This window comes from Sorghum bicolor, chromosome 1, assembly GCF_000003195.3.
Source record: "Sorghum bicolor cultivar BTx623 chromosome 1, Sorghum_bicolor_NCBIv3, whole genome shotgun sequence".
Taxonomy (NCBI): domain Eukaryota; kingdom Viridiplantae; phylum Streptophyta; class Magnoliopsida; order Poales; family Poaceae; genus Sorghum; species Sorghum bicolor.
In genome coordinates this window covers 64,442,359-64,457,255 of record NC_012870.2, presented here as the reverse complement: position 1 = coordinate 64,457,255, position 14,897 = coordinate 64,442,359, and the positions used below count along the sequence as shown (strand labels likewise).

General features: G+C 38.0%; 1 protein-coding gene and 2 non-coding genes across 4 annotated transcripts; 1 reads left to right on the top strand and 2 right to left on the bottom strand.

Moving 5' to 3' along the window:
• On the bottom strand, positions 2,325-2,396 carry TRNAW-CCA. Its single transcript has one exon. It is a non-coding gene; the product is annotated as a tRNA-Trp (tRNA).
• TRNAW-CCA lies at positions 4,570-4,641 on the top strand. The gene has a single exon. It is a non-coding gene; the product is annotated as a tRNA-Trp (tRNA).
• LOC110431408 (formin-like protein 5) lies at positions 5,358-10,343 on the bottom strand. Of its 2 annotated transcripts, none has more exons than XM_021450520.1 (6): positions 10,187-10,343; positions 7,725-9,113; positions 6,888-7,085; positions 6,651-6,802; positions 5,766-6,256; positions 5,358-5,675 (listed from the first exon to the last, which is right to left on the bottom strand). In XM_021450520.1, the coding sequence occupies exons 2-5, from the start codon at positions 9,106-9,108 to the stop codon at positions 5,792-5,794; spliced, it is 2,199 nt and encodes a 732-aa protein (XP_021306195.1). In that variant the 5' UTR covers positions 9,109-9,113; positions 10,187-10,343; the 3' UTR covers positions 5,358-5,675; positions 5,766-5,791. The 2 variants fall into 2 exon arrangements, with proteins under 2 accessions (XP_021306195.1, XP_021306191.1); XM_021450516.1 differs by having other exon boundaries at positions 5,789-6,256; positions 10,187-10,321.

Below are 14,897 nucleotides of genomic sequence, written 5' to 3'. Positions count from 1 at the left end.
AGACAAAATACTATAAATAAATAAAAACAACTCTTACTCGAGTAGTTAAATTAGCTTGTAAGTTAGCTTAAGCAACACTTTTTTTTGTGTATTGCAAAAAAAATTACAAAATGGACACTGTATTATTTTCTTTTGTATTTGAAAAATATTGTCCAATAATAGATTAACTAGGTTCAAAAGATTAGTCTTACAAATTACAAGTAAACTATGTAATTAGTTATTTTTTATCTATATTGAATGCTCTATACATGTGTCGTAAAATGAATTTTGAAAAGTTTTGTTAAATTTTTAGAAAGTAAACAAGGTCATTATCTTTCTGGCCGCTAGCGATTTCAACTACTACAAAAAAAAAATGCTCCGTTGCACACGCCCTGAAGGGAGATAAATGTGAAAAGAGATGATAGGTGGCGGTGCGCTTCCCTTCCGGCCGGTGCATCAGAGTCAGAGTCAGACACAGGCTATAATTGAAGTTGAAGACAACGCATCGCAGCTGCAGGCAGCAGGCTGCAGTTTCGCAAGTGGGGAGGTCATGAATAATACTGTGCAATACCCTATAGAATTTAGAAGTTGTTTATACGAGATTTGAGTCGACATTAAAAATATAAATTATCAATAACTTTAAAATTATTAAATTTGTAAATATGAAAATTAGATGAAATAGATTTGTTTTGAAAAATACTTTTATAGAATATATAATATATATATATATATATATTATTTTTTCCTAACTATTTTTTATAAAAAAAGCTTAAAATTGTGTTTTGAAGATCGTGTTGCTGATCCTCTACCACCTCTACCTGTAGCAGTGTACGTAGTACTACTAGTACAGTACTCGTACACGCTCGGGGACTGACAACAAGTGTCGACCCGGCGCCCGCTAGCAGCTGCCACCCCCACGTGCCATTTGCACGCTGGCACGAATGGAGCCCAGCCCAGAGGCATTGAAGGCGACTGGAGCTGTGGCCGTTCGGCTTCGGCAACATGCAGGAGCTAGCTAGCGGCGATAAGGATGCGCATGTGCATGTGGGTGCGTGGCGGGGACGGCGGACGGGGGAGGAGACCGACGGCGAGCACATACCGAACGTGCACGTCGCCTCGGCCGGCAGGGTTAATTGCTGCTTCGCGTCGCCGCCGTCCAGCGCGGGTCGACGGTGCCACCCTTAAATTAAGAGAGAAGGATAGAGAAGGGTAGTTGATGTGCAATTCAGCGGGGGCAAAGACAGAGGAGATCGCCCTGTTCTGATAGACCGCCAAGTAAAAGTAAGACCCTCCGTCACATTGAATTTTTGGTCGCAGGCATGAAGCATTAAATATAGTTAAAAATAAAAACTAATTACATAATTTATCTGTAATTTATGAGATAAATTTTTTGAGCCTAGTTACTCTTTGTTTGGACAATATTTGTCAAATAAAAATGAAAATACTACAGTAGTCAAAAAAACGAAAATTTTTACGACCTAAACAAGACATAAAGCCACATGGAATGGTCCCCCGACTGGAGATTGAGTGCACAAAACCACTAAACCAGGGAAAGGACAAGGGAGCACGCCCTACCCCTGTTGGGCCTTGTTTAGTTCTAAAAAAAATTATAAATTTTTTTCAGATTTTTCGTCACAATTAAAATCTTACGGTACATGTATGAATCATTAAATATAGATTAAAAAATAAATAATTATACAGTTTGTTTGTAATTTACGAAACGAATCTTTTGAGCCTAGTTAATCCATTATTGAACAATATTTATCAAATACAAACAAAAATACTACAATATCTATTTTACAAAAAATTGAAACTAAACAAGACCTTGGTTGTTGTTCACCGATTGAAGCTCAGGCTGAGAATATGCAGGCACTTGCTAAATCCTCTTATGAGAAAACGACAAGAAATTGGGCAAAAAAATTAATAAATAAAAGGTATGTTTAGTTCCTAGGGTGAAATTTTTTTGGCTACTTAGTACTTTCGTTTGTTTTTGGCAAATGTTGCTCAACTATGGATTAAGTAGGCTTAAAAGATTTATCTCGCAAATTACAGATACGATTAGTTATTTTTTATCTAAATTTTATGTTTTATATATATTGTGATGCGAAATCTTAAAAAGTTTTCGAGTCTTAGGTGGAACTAAACAAGACCAAAGTAATGCAAATTGTGGAGTGCTTACATTGAAATGAAAATAGGCAAAAGAAAGAAAAAGAGTTTTAGGTGGAACTAAACAAGACCAAAGTAATGCAAATTGTGGAGTGCTTACATTGAAATGAAAATAGGCAAAAGAAAGAAAAAAAAGTGGTTACATTTAAAAAAGGGATGCCGGACTTTGTTCGGGGTTTTGAACCCGACGTGAATCGAACACGCAACCTTCTGATCTGGAGTCAGACGCGCTACCATTGCGCCACGGATCCGGAGTGATCTTGCCTAACCAGTCTCCATATAAATAGGAATTAAGGCGAAGGCCGTCTAATCGCTCCTCTTCCATTCCATTAAAGGGGCTCTGTCACCGTCTGTCCGCAAACAGGAAACTGCCACCAACATGCATGCAGCCGCGCAAGTCATTGGCTCATTGCGATTAGGTGGCCTATCATTGGAGATGTAAATTAAGTTGTGGTACTAATATACTCGGCCCATCAGTGTGGTCTATCTATAGATAGTAGTTGGTATGTGTAGTTATGGTGTGCTTTGATGGTTTATTATCACTCTGGAATTTCAGGATGGTGACAGCCAGTTTATAATATCCTTTCACTTCAAATATGGCACCACCGGAGGATTAGCTGTTTTACACACATCTCAAATTTGATCAATTCTACATAGGAAAGAACACACTAGTGTTTATGATATCGAACAATTCTACACTAATAAATAAATACTAATATTCATGATGTCAAGTAGTTATCATTAAAATATATACAATTTCTTGGTATATCGATATTTTTTTAGTTTTAACTGTTGGTACTAGTTTATATAAACATTTTTCTTTTTACTTTTATAGGGACGGAAATAGCACATATGAACGGTGCTTTCTAGGTCAGCTAGTTACATGGCGAATTGGCGATAGTATCTCAATTCATTTCTATCCCCTAACACAATCACGTATAATCTTATTTTATTTTGTATTAATTATTAGTAGGTTATTTTCAATCAACTCAATGACACAAGAAAAGGTGGAAACTTCCACCGCTAGCTAATTTAAGTCCGAAGCATGCAGGCATGAGTGACCAAAAGTGAATGGAAACAAAAACAAAAAGAAAAACATATTGACCATGGCTTGTTGTCCTTGTATTTTTGTTGGATAAAATTGAATTTAAACACGAAAAATAATATTAGGTTATCAGCATAGCAAATTCCTGTTTTCTCTTTGTATGTAATGTAACCTATAACTAGTTGTATAGCATTTGACGACACGCTTCAAATCGTATTTTTCTACACTCTTTCTTTTGAGAAGTTAAACATTACAAACTTTGACAAAAAAAAATAAAATCAAATCATATACATTTTTGATAAAGGAAGCTTTTATTAAAACTTCGGAATCAATACATCAAGTTGATACAAAAGCCAAAGGTAGAGGACAACTTTTGGCCTTTGCCTAACATGAGGCACACAGCCAAAATGGTTGCAATATTCCATGTACAAATGGTTGCATAAATCTCAACTTGTCGTACGCTTGAAATGATGTTGATTGTAGCAGCTGACAATATACAATGAAGAAACCGTCAAAATCTACATTTGAGGTGTTTTTTTCCTTCTCACCCTAAAATTAAATACGTTTTATATACGTGGATGGACAGACAAAAGTGTCATTCATATGCATGGACATGGACTTATGAATTAATTTTGATGGGGTTTGTTCCAATGCGTGTGGGGTGTGTGTGTGTGTGTGTGTTGCAATAGTTTTGTGTCTCAGCTAATTAAGATGTATCGATTGATTGGTGGTACTGGTAGTGGTAGGGAGAGGAAGGTCGTACGATGTAGTAAACCAAATAAAGCTCAATTTGTAGCGCACACGCACACACAAATTGGTTGTCACCGCCCCCCTATAGGCTTATATATTGCCCATTCTTTGTGTAGTGTAGTGTAGCGAATGGAAACGGGGCGAGAGGGACTAGCAACCAGAAGCGAACCCCGACCGCCGGATATTCAAGTCCCGTACTGTACTTGCGAATGCGATCGCAGCTCGCATGCGTGCGTGATTATATATATTTGCGATCCACGCATTGGCATGGTCCCATGCGCGACGACGATATGGAACGGCCTGGCCTGGGTCGCTCGTCGTGACGCGTGCATTGCCTTGCCTTGCCTGTCTCGTGTTTGCTTTTACACTTGCTTGCACGCACCTTTGACTTGCTCGGGAACACTTGTGTAGTTTGGCGAAATGGGAACACAACACAGGGTGAGGAGAATTCCACGGGATGGGCCAGGTCACAGTGCAAACTCACAAACCTACCTGTGATTTGTTTAAAAAAAAACCTCGTGTGGACGTCAGATGCCAAGACAAAACTGTGGTTATTAAACAATTAGAGTGTGTGTGTGTGTGTGTGTGTCTGTTTCTATATGTATTAATGTTCTGGAGTGAATAAAACCGGATCCGTGGCGCAATGGTAGCGCGTCTGACTCCAGATCAGAAGGTTGCGTGTTCGATTCACGTCGGGTTCAATACCCCGATCAAAATCCGGATAATTTTTTCCTTTTTCTTTGCAAATTTTTTTCCTTATCGAGTTATCTGTTATCAGCTTGAGTCGCCATGATGAGAAAGAAAACAGCGTCGGGGTTAATACTCCCGATCTAAGTCTGGATACTTTTTTCTTTTCGTTTCTTTTTTTTCACTTTTTCCTTATTGAGTTATCTGTTATCGCATCAGTTGCTATGACAAAGAAAACAGCAAAACGGACAGCAACCTTCTCAGAATGTTTTTTTTTTTCACATCGGGATCCCTTGATGCTCGGCCGAGTACCCAGATCATATTCCAGTTCCCTTCTCACCAGCGAACGTAGTTTTTGCCCTTTTTTATTGTTTTAATTTTTTCAATTACATAGTACAGCCGCGCGCACACCTCTAAAAGACCGAGCCAGGATATTTACATACCTAATTGCTCGCGACCAATTATTCAAAATATAAATAGCTATGACATCGTCATTAGTTTTCTCATAAGATACATCTTTATATATACTTATTTTGTAAAACAATATTGTTTTTTAACATATTTGGTCAAGTTTTAGACACTTTAATCAAGAATACTCCCAGAATTACACTCTTTGCAGGACATAGGTAGTATCAACCAGTGTAAAGCGTAAACCGACAGCACCAACTTGACTCGAGCCTCACGGTCAGCAATCAATCCCGACGGCAATGGCTAAAATAAGAAAAGCATCTCAACAGTAACAGTACGCTCCATAGACTCAAAACTAAAACCAGTATCTTTTAACAGTACCTGACAGCATAAATTTAAACCAAGTACCTCTGACACTTCATGTAGCTCAAATAACTTTCGCACACACTCTAGTCGGATACCCAATCAAGACTAATAATCTCTTTAGGAAATACAAGCCGCTGCTGCTCCTACCCTAGTCCATTTCCACAGAACAACCCTACAACTACTCTTTTGCTGCAGCAGTCACCGCCGCCGGTTATTTCAAATGGTCTGCAGCAGTAGTACCTGTCAGCTGCTGTGACCACCCCACGCCATGTTCCTGAGGGAGGGCAATTGAATGAGATATATCCTCACCATTATTCGGATAGAAAAGAACAGTACAGCACATTGCAACAGAACTTAAGCATACCGCAACAAACTCCAAGCTAATACCTCCTATTCCTTTTTTCCTTTGCCCTGTGCAGCAAGCTTGGCAGCCACCTCCTCTTCTGATAAAGGCAGATAATAGATCCTCGGAGAGGACTGTGTCTTCTTGAAGAGATCATCAAGTGTCACAACAGGAGGCTCTGGCTTCTTTGGAGTGGGCGGAAGCCTCTCTCTCACTAATGCAGCTGGGTCAGCGATAGGGGGCTTAGCAAGGGGAGGTGGAGGTGGCAGTTGCTCTTTTGGTGTAGCAGCCTGGCGTGGCACACTTTGATTAGCCTGTGTCTGTGGAACAGGAGGTGCCCTTGTGGCAGCAGCTGGGCTAATAGGAGCAGCTGGTGGTGGAGGGGGGTCAACCTTGAGCTTCACTTCCTGAGGATCAACAAATTCAGCAACCAACTTATTGCCATTGTTTGGGGGCCACTGTAGGTTGTAAACAGCATCCCTAGTAGCCACAGCTTCATCCACCGAAGAAAACTATAAAGTTGGAGTGTAATGAGGCAAAGTCAGCTTAACAGTGCAGTCAGAATATGCATACAACATAGTCAGAACATACAGAGGCAATGAAACACTTTAAATTAAAAGTCTAGTGTTGGCACTACACAAATTCAATTCATAAGGCCACAATACCTTGAATTGTTCCAGTTTCTTTATCACAATAATTGAATCATTTGGCAAATATGTTTAGCATGGTTATTACTTATCAAACGCCAACTGCTTAAAAGTGGAGTACAAAATGTTATTCATCCCATGCAGCCTGAATTTTCTTCATGAATGAGGTTGAATGGCAGCTTTTATTTTTCATTTCAAGATGATGTGATAAACAACAAAGTTCAGATAGCGTAAGTCTTGGTTTAGCAAAGAAACATACTGTAACATAGCAATGAGTCTTGATATGGTCCATCCAGAAGTCTTGTACAGTTCCAGTTTTACCAAGAAGCTCTTGCACAGCTTTCAGGGTAAATGGACGTACAAATCGGTCAATTCTCAAAGAAGTTGTGGCAGGTTTCTCAGAAGGTGGTACTGCAACACAAATAAAAAAAGGTTAACAGATAGTCACTTATATGAAGTCTATAGATACAGAAACGAAGGTTCTGCAATGACTCACCAATCCGCTCCTTAGGAGAATCTATACTGGCTGTTGAATCAGACCTCCCAAAAGATCGTTTGAAAGCAGGCTGAAAAATATCCTTAGGAGTTTCAGGACCAGTTTGACTCAATGTTTGTCTCTCTGGAACTTTGGCAACGTCTGCAGTCCACCGACGTTGCCGCTTGATTGGTTCAGTGTTTGCAACACCTTCTTCAGCTGTGCATTCAACCAGAAGTTAGCATTTAACTTGCACATTCAACGATCATGTCCAAATTTAAAACTTGATGTCCAGCTGATCATATGCTTGTTACATCATGCATAAAGCAAATTTATAACAGATGGAACCAACAATGAAAAGAAAAGCAAACATTAAAATAATTCTAAGCTCAATGCAAGGTGCACGTTCTATAACTGTTGACCAAACTATCCCACATTGAAGGCTTTAATTGTTTTCGTGAATATAAACAGTACTGAAAGGAAACAGAACATTTTAAGACACCAAACTTCTACTAGAGAAGCAATGTGATTACTATAGGCATTTTCCTTTTGGATGATCTGTTGACATCCCCATGAACTTTCAAATTCCAATGGAAGCCTAATGGTTCCTAATGGCTGCAAAGTGATCACATATCAAAGCAAAGCTGCCAAGATAAACATGTGTGCAACATTTGCATGCTCACTAGAATTGCAAGGATTATGACTCAAGATGGGTACTTTATGCCAGGTAAAACTATAAAGCATGCACACTGAATTATGTGTTGAAGGCACTGAAGGTACAGTAAGAAACTATAGGATATAATTAGGATATTTCAGGGGAAAATCAAGCAGATAGAACTTGTAGGGAGAGAAACAAACCTTCAAGTTTCCTCTTTTCTGCTGAAGCTGCTGACTTTTCTTCAGCTATAACCTCCTTGGAAGGCTCAACAACAGAATCAGGGAGGATCACCTCTTTCACATCTTCTGAGTTAAGTTCATTCTTTCCTTCGAGAACATCAGATTTCATATTGGACTCAACTTGTTTAATTTCCGCAACATCCTCCTCCATTGACTCATCACCTGAACTCCTGTCTAGATTTAATTTCTCTGGAGAACCACCTTCAGGACTATCTTTCTTGTATGAGTCCACATTAGCTGTGGAATCTAAGTCCTCCAAAGATGTCTGGTTCTTAACCAGCTCTTTGTCATCATCCACTGGCTGCAAATCTCCACCTAATGAAGTAATGCCGGATGATGGTTCGACCATCTTCGGCTGAACCTCTAGTTCTAAATCAAAATTATTAGCATTTAAATTATCTTCTATATTATTCTTTTTGTTAGTTGACAGATTATCACTAGAAATCGACTCACACTTAATTTGAGACCCTAAATCTGGACTAACCTCAGGTACCTGATTAATTGGTTTTGATTCGATGGGCTTGCGGTCCTCGTTCATGGTATCAGAATTATTGTGCTCTTCATCATACATTGACACCTTGTTACCCAAATCATCCTTGGGTGCCAGTTTCTCCCCATCGTCGCTAACTGGTGCAGCTGTGACAACATCAGTATCCATAGGACCAGCATCTGAAGTTGCAGCTGTGACAACATCAGTATCCATAGGACCAGAAGCATCTGAAGTTATGGCATCTACAGGTGCTGGGGGGAAATCCTGTTCTTCAATTTTGCTTGCTTCCATAGTACCAAGCTTGACTTCAGCAGGGGTCAAGTCTGAATTCACATCGATTGCATCATTGACAATGACTGCCTCATTGGTGTCAATGTCTGAGGTCTTCTCATGAAGAGGCTCATTAGTACTTTCAGTCTGCACTTGCACTTCTTCAAATGTTCCAGCAAATGATTCAGGTACTTCTCCTTTGGCTGTTGAGGCCTCTTCAACATCAACACTGGGGGCCCCTCTAGTGGGAGAAAGAGCAGATTCCTGACCAACTTCGGTTGTAGGAGCTTCAACTTGCTGAGTGATATGAACCACAGTTTCCTGATGAACTTCTGTAACAGTAACTGTATTTTCCTCACTAGCATTGGCATCAGGTAACTGATCATCCACATTCACTCCCACATCCTCATCAGCTTCTTCAGTTTCCTCAGCTTCTCTTTCACTCTGAATGGAGTCAAAGAGTCGCCTAACGAGTTCATCTTTCAAACCTTTAACAGGAAGCTTCCTTTTACGGAGCTCATCCTTCAGATCAGTGACTCTCCACTGATCGATTGGTCGGTTGTTTAGCACAGGATATGATGACATGGTGACTGCCAATGGAAGAAACAACCAAATCAGGCACTACATTATCAGACCTCAAAAATTTATTCTCATCACATTGTTTCTTGGCCAAGTATAAAATTTGTTCCATTGACCAAAAAAAAGATAAACAGACTAAATCATCAATTGAAGCCTATGGACTCCAGTAAATGGCTACATACTTAGATCAATTAATAATAACCTTAATATTTGTATCTGAAACAAATAATGCTAGGTCACTAAAGAAAAATCAAATCAAATTAAATTAAACAAGAAATTCAATTAGTGCAAAAACTACAATTCCTAGACCACTGAACACTAAGCATACTATAGAACTCCAAGTATTAAATTAGTTGCTTACATTCTATTAGTTCTATTAGCATAACACAGGGGTAGAGCACTAGTAGTGAAGCAATGATTACATGATGTGTTTTGATGAAACATAATTATTCATTCTGTATAATACAAAAAACTGTCTTGACTTCTGACATTTACTGAACAATACAATGGTCACAATGCACAAGAAATTGATAAAGAACGCAACTGTTAGCCATAAATTATCATAGCTGATGACATTGCCAAGACTGGTCACAATGGAACACTACACTACACCGAAGTAGGCAGTAGCAAACACTAATAACCGACTAACATATCAAATCAATGCACTTCACTGCATAGGGCACCAAAAGACACCTCATTAAATCGCAGATTCCACGAGGAAACCACAAACGGAGCAAAAATCCAAGAACCTATCCAGACATATCCAAAGCTACCACCCTTATATCCCCTCACCATCAAACAAATCGCGCGAGGCGCTGTCGGAAACATAGAAGGGCATCGCAGCCAGGGGCGGACCTGGGTGTACACGTGAACACCCGCTAATTTTTTTGCAAAGCAATCGAAGTAAGCAGGCATAATACACGCATAGTTCAGATCCGAATACGAATAGTACGTTAGGGTTTGGGCGCACGGTTTCTCACAGCAGCAAGGGCGAGAACAAGGGGATGGCGTACCTACGAATAGTTAGGGTTTGGGCGCACGGCTTCGCAAAGCAGGAAGGGAAGACCGAGGGGAGAGGGCGTACCTGGTGGTGCTCGTCGCCGGCGAAGGGGCCGAAGCGGGGCGTTAGCGACGGGCGGCCCAGTCGTGTGGGTTGGGGGGCTGCGCTGCGCACACGCTGGGGGCGATGGATGGAAGAACAAAAAGCAGGGTAGGGTTGCAGCATACACAGCTACAGGCAGATCGGGTGCGTAAGTACAGGGCCGGCCTGAGCGGCTGAGTCGGGAGCAGAATCTAACAGGGTTTTAGTCTTTTAGAGCGAGGGATAATAATAATAATAGTAATAGTAATAGTAATAGTAATAGTAATAGTAATAGTAATAGTAATAGTAATAGTAGTAGTAATAATAATAATAATAATAATAATAATAATAATAATAATAATAATAATAATAATAATAATAATAATAATAATAATAGAAGGAGACAATAGCAACAGTAGTAACAATAATAATAACAATAATAATAATATAAAAGTAGTTGTAGTAATAAAAAGAATAATAATAGTAATAGTAATAATAATATTAAACATAATATAATATTAATACATTTAAGCATTATTAGATCTTAAAGATTGTTTGATTCTCGCATTGAAAAATGTGCAAAAGCTAGATAGCAATAGGTATTTGATTTTCATGGTTGATACCCAAATTTCTAAAGTTGTTTTAAGTTAAACTTTAAATTTTGATCAAATTTCTAGAAAAAATATCAAGATTATGATATCAAATTATTATTATTAGATATACCATACAATATATTTTTATAATGTCCTCATCTTATTTCATAGATGTTGTAAGTTTTTCCTATAAAATTAATCAAGCATAAGATAGTTTAATTTACACTCACTTTAGAAATTGATTTATTTTTGGATGGAGGGAATATTAGATTGACTCATGAGGACGTCAACCAAACAAGGCCTGTAGCAATCTTACTTTGTTTTAGTATTTTGTTTTCTAAAATTTCTTTTATTACTAATATTTTTATTTTATCTGTCTCTTTAAGACTGTAATGATATTCCTTTTTAGAAATAGTTTGAATTTTCTAGAACCTAATTAAATAAAAAAATCAAAGAGAACTTCTCCACCAAACAAAATAGGACATCTTTATGGTTACTTGACTAGATAAAGATAATCAACTTTCTAGGTGACTATGAGGCAATAATTTTTGTAGTGTACACTATTTAAAACTCTATGCGATCAACATTGATTAAAGAGGTAAGTGAACTCCCTTGCACCCTATAATATAGTGTTCAGACATTCAAAGATCATATCCAAATACAATACCTTGTTTAGATGTAGATATTTAGCCTTAGATTTCTGAATTGGTATTGGATAGCTCAGAGTGCAGCTATTTTGGATGGATAAGACTATGGCATTGGAATTGAACCCCAATATCAGTGGTATTCACTATACTATGCTCCCTCATCTTCAATACTAAGCCACACCGCTCCATATTGCTCATCATTCACCGGCCTCGGCCCGCCCCCCAACGCCACCCAATGCATTGCCACCAAAGTGCATGTTGACATTCGATTTGACATGAATTTGTATGATCAAAACCATTAATAATGTCTCACAACCATGAGGGGGTGTGCAAAACATAAACATATTTTGATGCAAATAACTTGGTTCCACATATACATACAATCTATTTGATTTGTAGGGACAATGTGGAAGAAAACAGAGGTTTCACATATACATGCACTCTATTATGACAACATGTACATGCACTCCACACACACACACACACACACACACACCTTATCTCTATGGTTACCACCAAATAACTAACCTGGTAGATCTCAAAACAGATAAAAGATACTCTCAAAAGAATAACATCATAAATTATCAAAAAATATCTAAAAAAATTGAGCATTCGTGACTAGTTAAAGACTTAAACCTATGTGGGCAGGTTCTAGCTACCACAAATAATTTACTTTCTACTAGGATGAATTTATTATTCCTTTAGTAGTAGCTAAAGTGTTGGTCCATGAGGTATTTATGATAATTTTATCAATATTATAAGACGTATCTTTCACTATTTTTGACATTGTGTGTGAATTGTTTCTTTATTTTTAATATGCATACATATGTTCATAAGAGGGATGTGCTACCTTGGTGTTAATTTGTGAGAGCATGTATATACACTCTTAAAATAAAAGCAACAAAGCACGTCAATGTCCTTACTTTGTGAGAACGTCTCTTGTGCTCCCACCCCTCTCATGCTCCCATGTTTAAAAACCCATCAGAATGTGCATTAAAGATCAACAAAAACTGTGAATAGGTAGATGATGCAAGTTAAGATGCAGTGGCGGAGGACGAAAAAATTTAAGGCAGGGCAAAGTTGATAACAATATATACTAAGATAATATCTCTTAAAATAGTTCACCAGACATAGTGGTAGTCAAACTTTGAATCTCTTAAAATAGTTCACCGGAGCATTTAAGATATAAGTAATTACAGAAAATACAAGCAAATAAAGTTAACTAACTTTGAATCTAATATTGGTAGAAAATTGATCAATCGGTATACGAAGCCCCGAATCAATGATAATGTGATCCGAATTAAAGTGAGTTATAATATCTTCCCCATCAGTTTCAATCTCCTCCTCAACTTGTAATGCTGCCATTTTAGTTTCCATCTCATCTTCAACTGCAGCAGCATCTTTGTTCGAACTCATCTGAGTCAAAGTCATCTTCCATATTTATAGTTTATAATCCCCTGTGTTTCAAAATCAACCAAAGCAAATTAATTTGAAACCCAAAAGATTGAATAATAACAATGGGAAAACTAAAAAAAAAGTATCAAAATTAGACGAGTTACTGAACTGTCGGTGCCGAAGGGTGAATGCTTCGGTCTTGTTTAGTTCCTCATAAATTCTGTAATTTTTTTCAGATTTTCTGTCACATCGAATTTTGCGGCACATATATGAAGTATTAAATATATATTAAAAATAGCTAATTGCACAGTTTGTCTGTAATTTACGAGACGAATCTTTTATACCTAGTTAGTCTATGATTAGACAATATTTGTTAAATACAAACAAAAATGTTACTATATCAATTTTGCATTTTTTTGCAATTAAACAAGGCCTTCGTCTCAACGTCGGTGATCGCCGGCTTGCTGTTGCAGATTTGATGCCTGCACTGCGTCCGCATCCGAGAGACCGAGAAGAAAAGTCACGAACTGACGAGCCACGATAGGAATTTAGAGCGGCCGAAGGCAAATGGTTTGTAATTGCGCTAGAAAATGAACGGGCTAGCCAATATACGTGCACGGCCCGCAAGCACAAGCCCACAAAGGCTTGCGTCAAGGCCCAAAAAGCAAAGGCCAACTAGCGAGTCATCTATTCTATCATCTCCCTCGTGCGGACATTATATTCGGCATTTGTTCGATAGCAGCAGCCAGCGGCCGGCGGCACCTTCAACTTGGAAATCCATGGCGGACGGATCAACATTGGGTGGCCATCCGCGGCGGAGCCTACCGAGCCCTCCGTCCCTGTTAAGATGCATGTTCATGAAAAAAAATGGAGGATGAAGAAAATTGTACTAGGAGGAACAAAAAAGAGGAATTCAGCATGTAGACAGCTGCGGGTTGTGATCCACCACGTGGCCCATTAAAGAAGCGAGGTATATTTAGGATTTTTTTAGGGAGTGGATTGAGAGAAGTCTTCCTACGTACTCTCTTCATTTCAAATTATAAGTCATTCTAAGAATTTTGGAGAGTCAAAGCATCACAAGTTTGACCAAATTTATATGGTAAAATAATAACATTTATGATATCAATTAAGTATCATTAGATTCTTTATTAATTATATTTTCATAGTATATCCACTTGATCTCATAAATTGATCTTTATAATTCTTTATATAATTTTGGTCAAACTTGAAAGACTTTGACTCTCCAAAATTCTTGAATTGCCTTATAATTTGAGATAGAGAAAGTACTAGTTAAGAAAATAAAATCTTACAACACTCTGTTTCATGTCCGCAGGACGACGCGAAGCCATAGGCAATGGAAACAAAAGCAACTAAACATTTAAACCTATATATGATTATTTATTTATTTTTCAAATCACTAGACATGCTAATTTCCCCCCTCCTTCCATAACATTTTATTCATCCTCAACTTTTTGCATGAACATGCATCTTTGCATCATCCATTCTCATTTTGGCTGATTTTTTTTTTCACACAAACATACGATGGGTAGGTTGTGGGAGCATAAGAGGGGTGAGAGAATATATGATGCGTTCTTCGCCCTTAGGGCACCTTCAATGGCTAGTCTAAGCTAATATAAAATGCCACATGAAGAAGAGAGAGACCAAGAACCTTTGAACTAGCAAAAAGAGCAAAGCTAACCTGTGTCAGCGTCTCAATGCATGAGAGACATAGCCCATCTCTCTCATGCCAAGAGAAAATATATAAATGGTAACACATACATGCATATATAGGATAAGATGACATCTGACTTTTTTCGCAAACATATACATTGCGCATGATTCATGAAGTGTAACACCCAAAATTTGAATTTCAATTAATAGGATTTAATTTGAATTATTTAAGAATTTTAATGAGCATTTAATGTAGCAAATAAACAATTTTTGTGGAAATTAAAATTTATCATAAGCTTAGTAACATGATTTTGTGCATTCATGCTGAGACATATTTTATTTTGTGTTGATTGTATTTGGTTTGTATTTAATTGTCCTCAAAATCCTTTTTGAAAAAGGCTTTGAAAA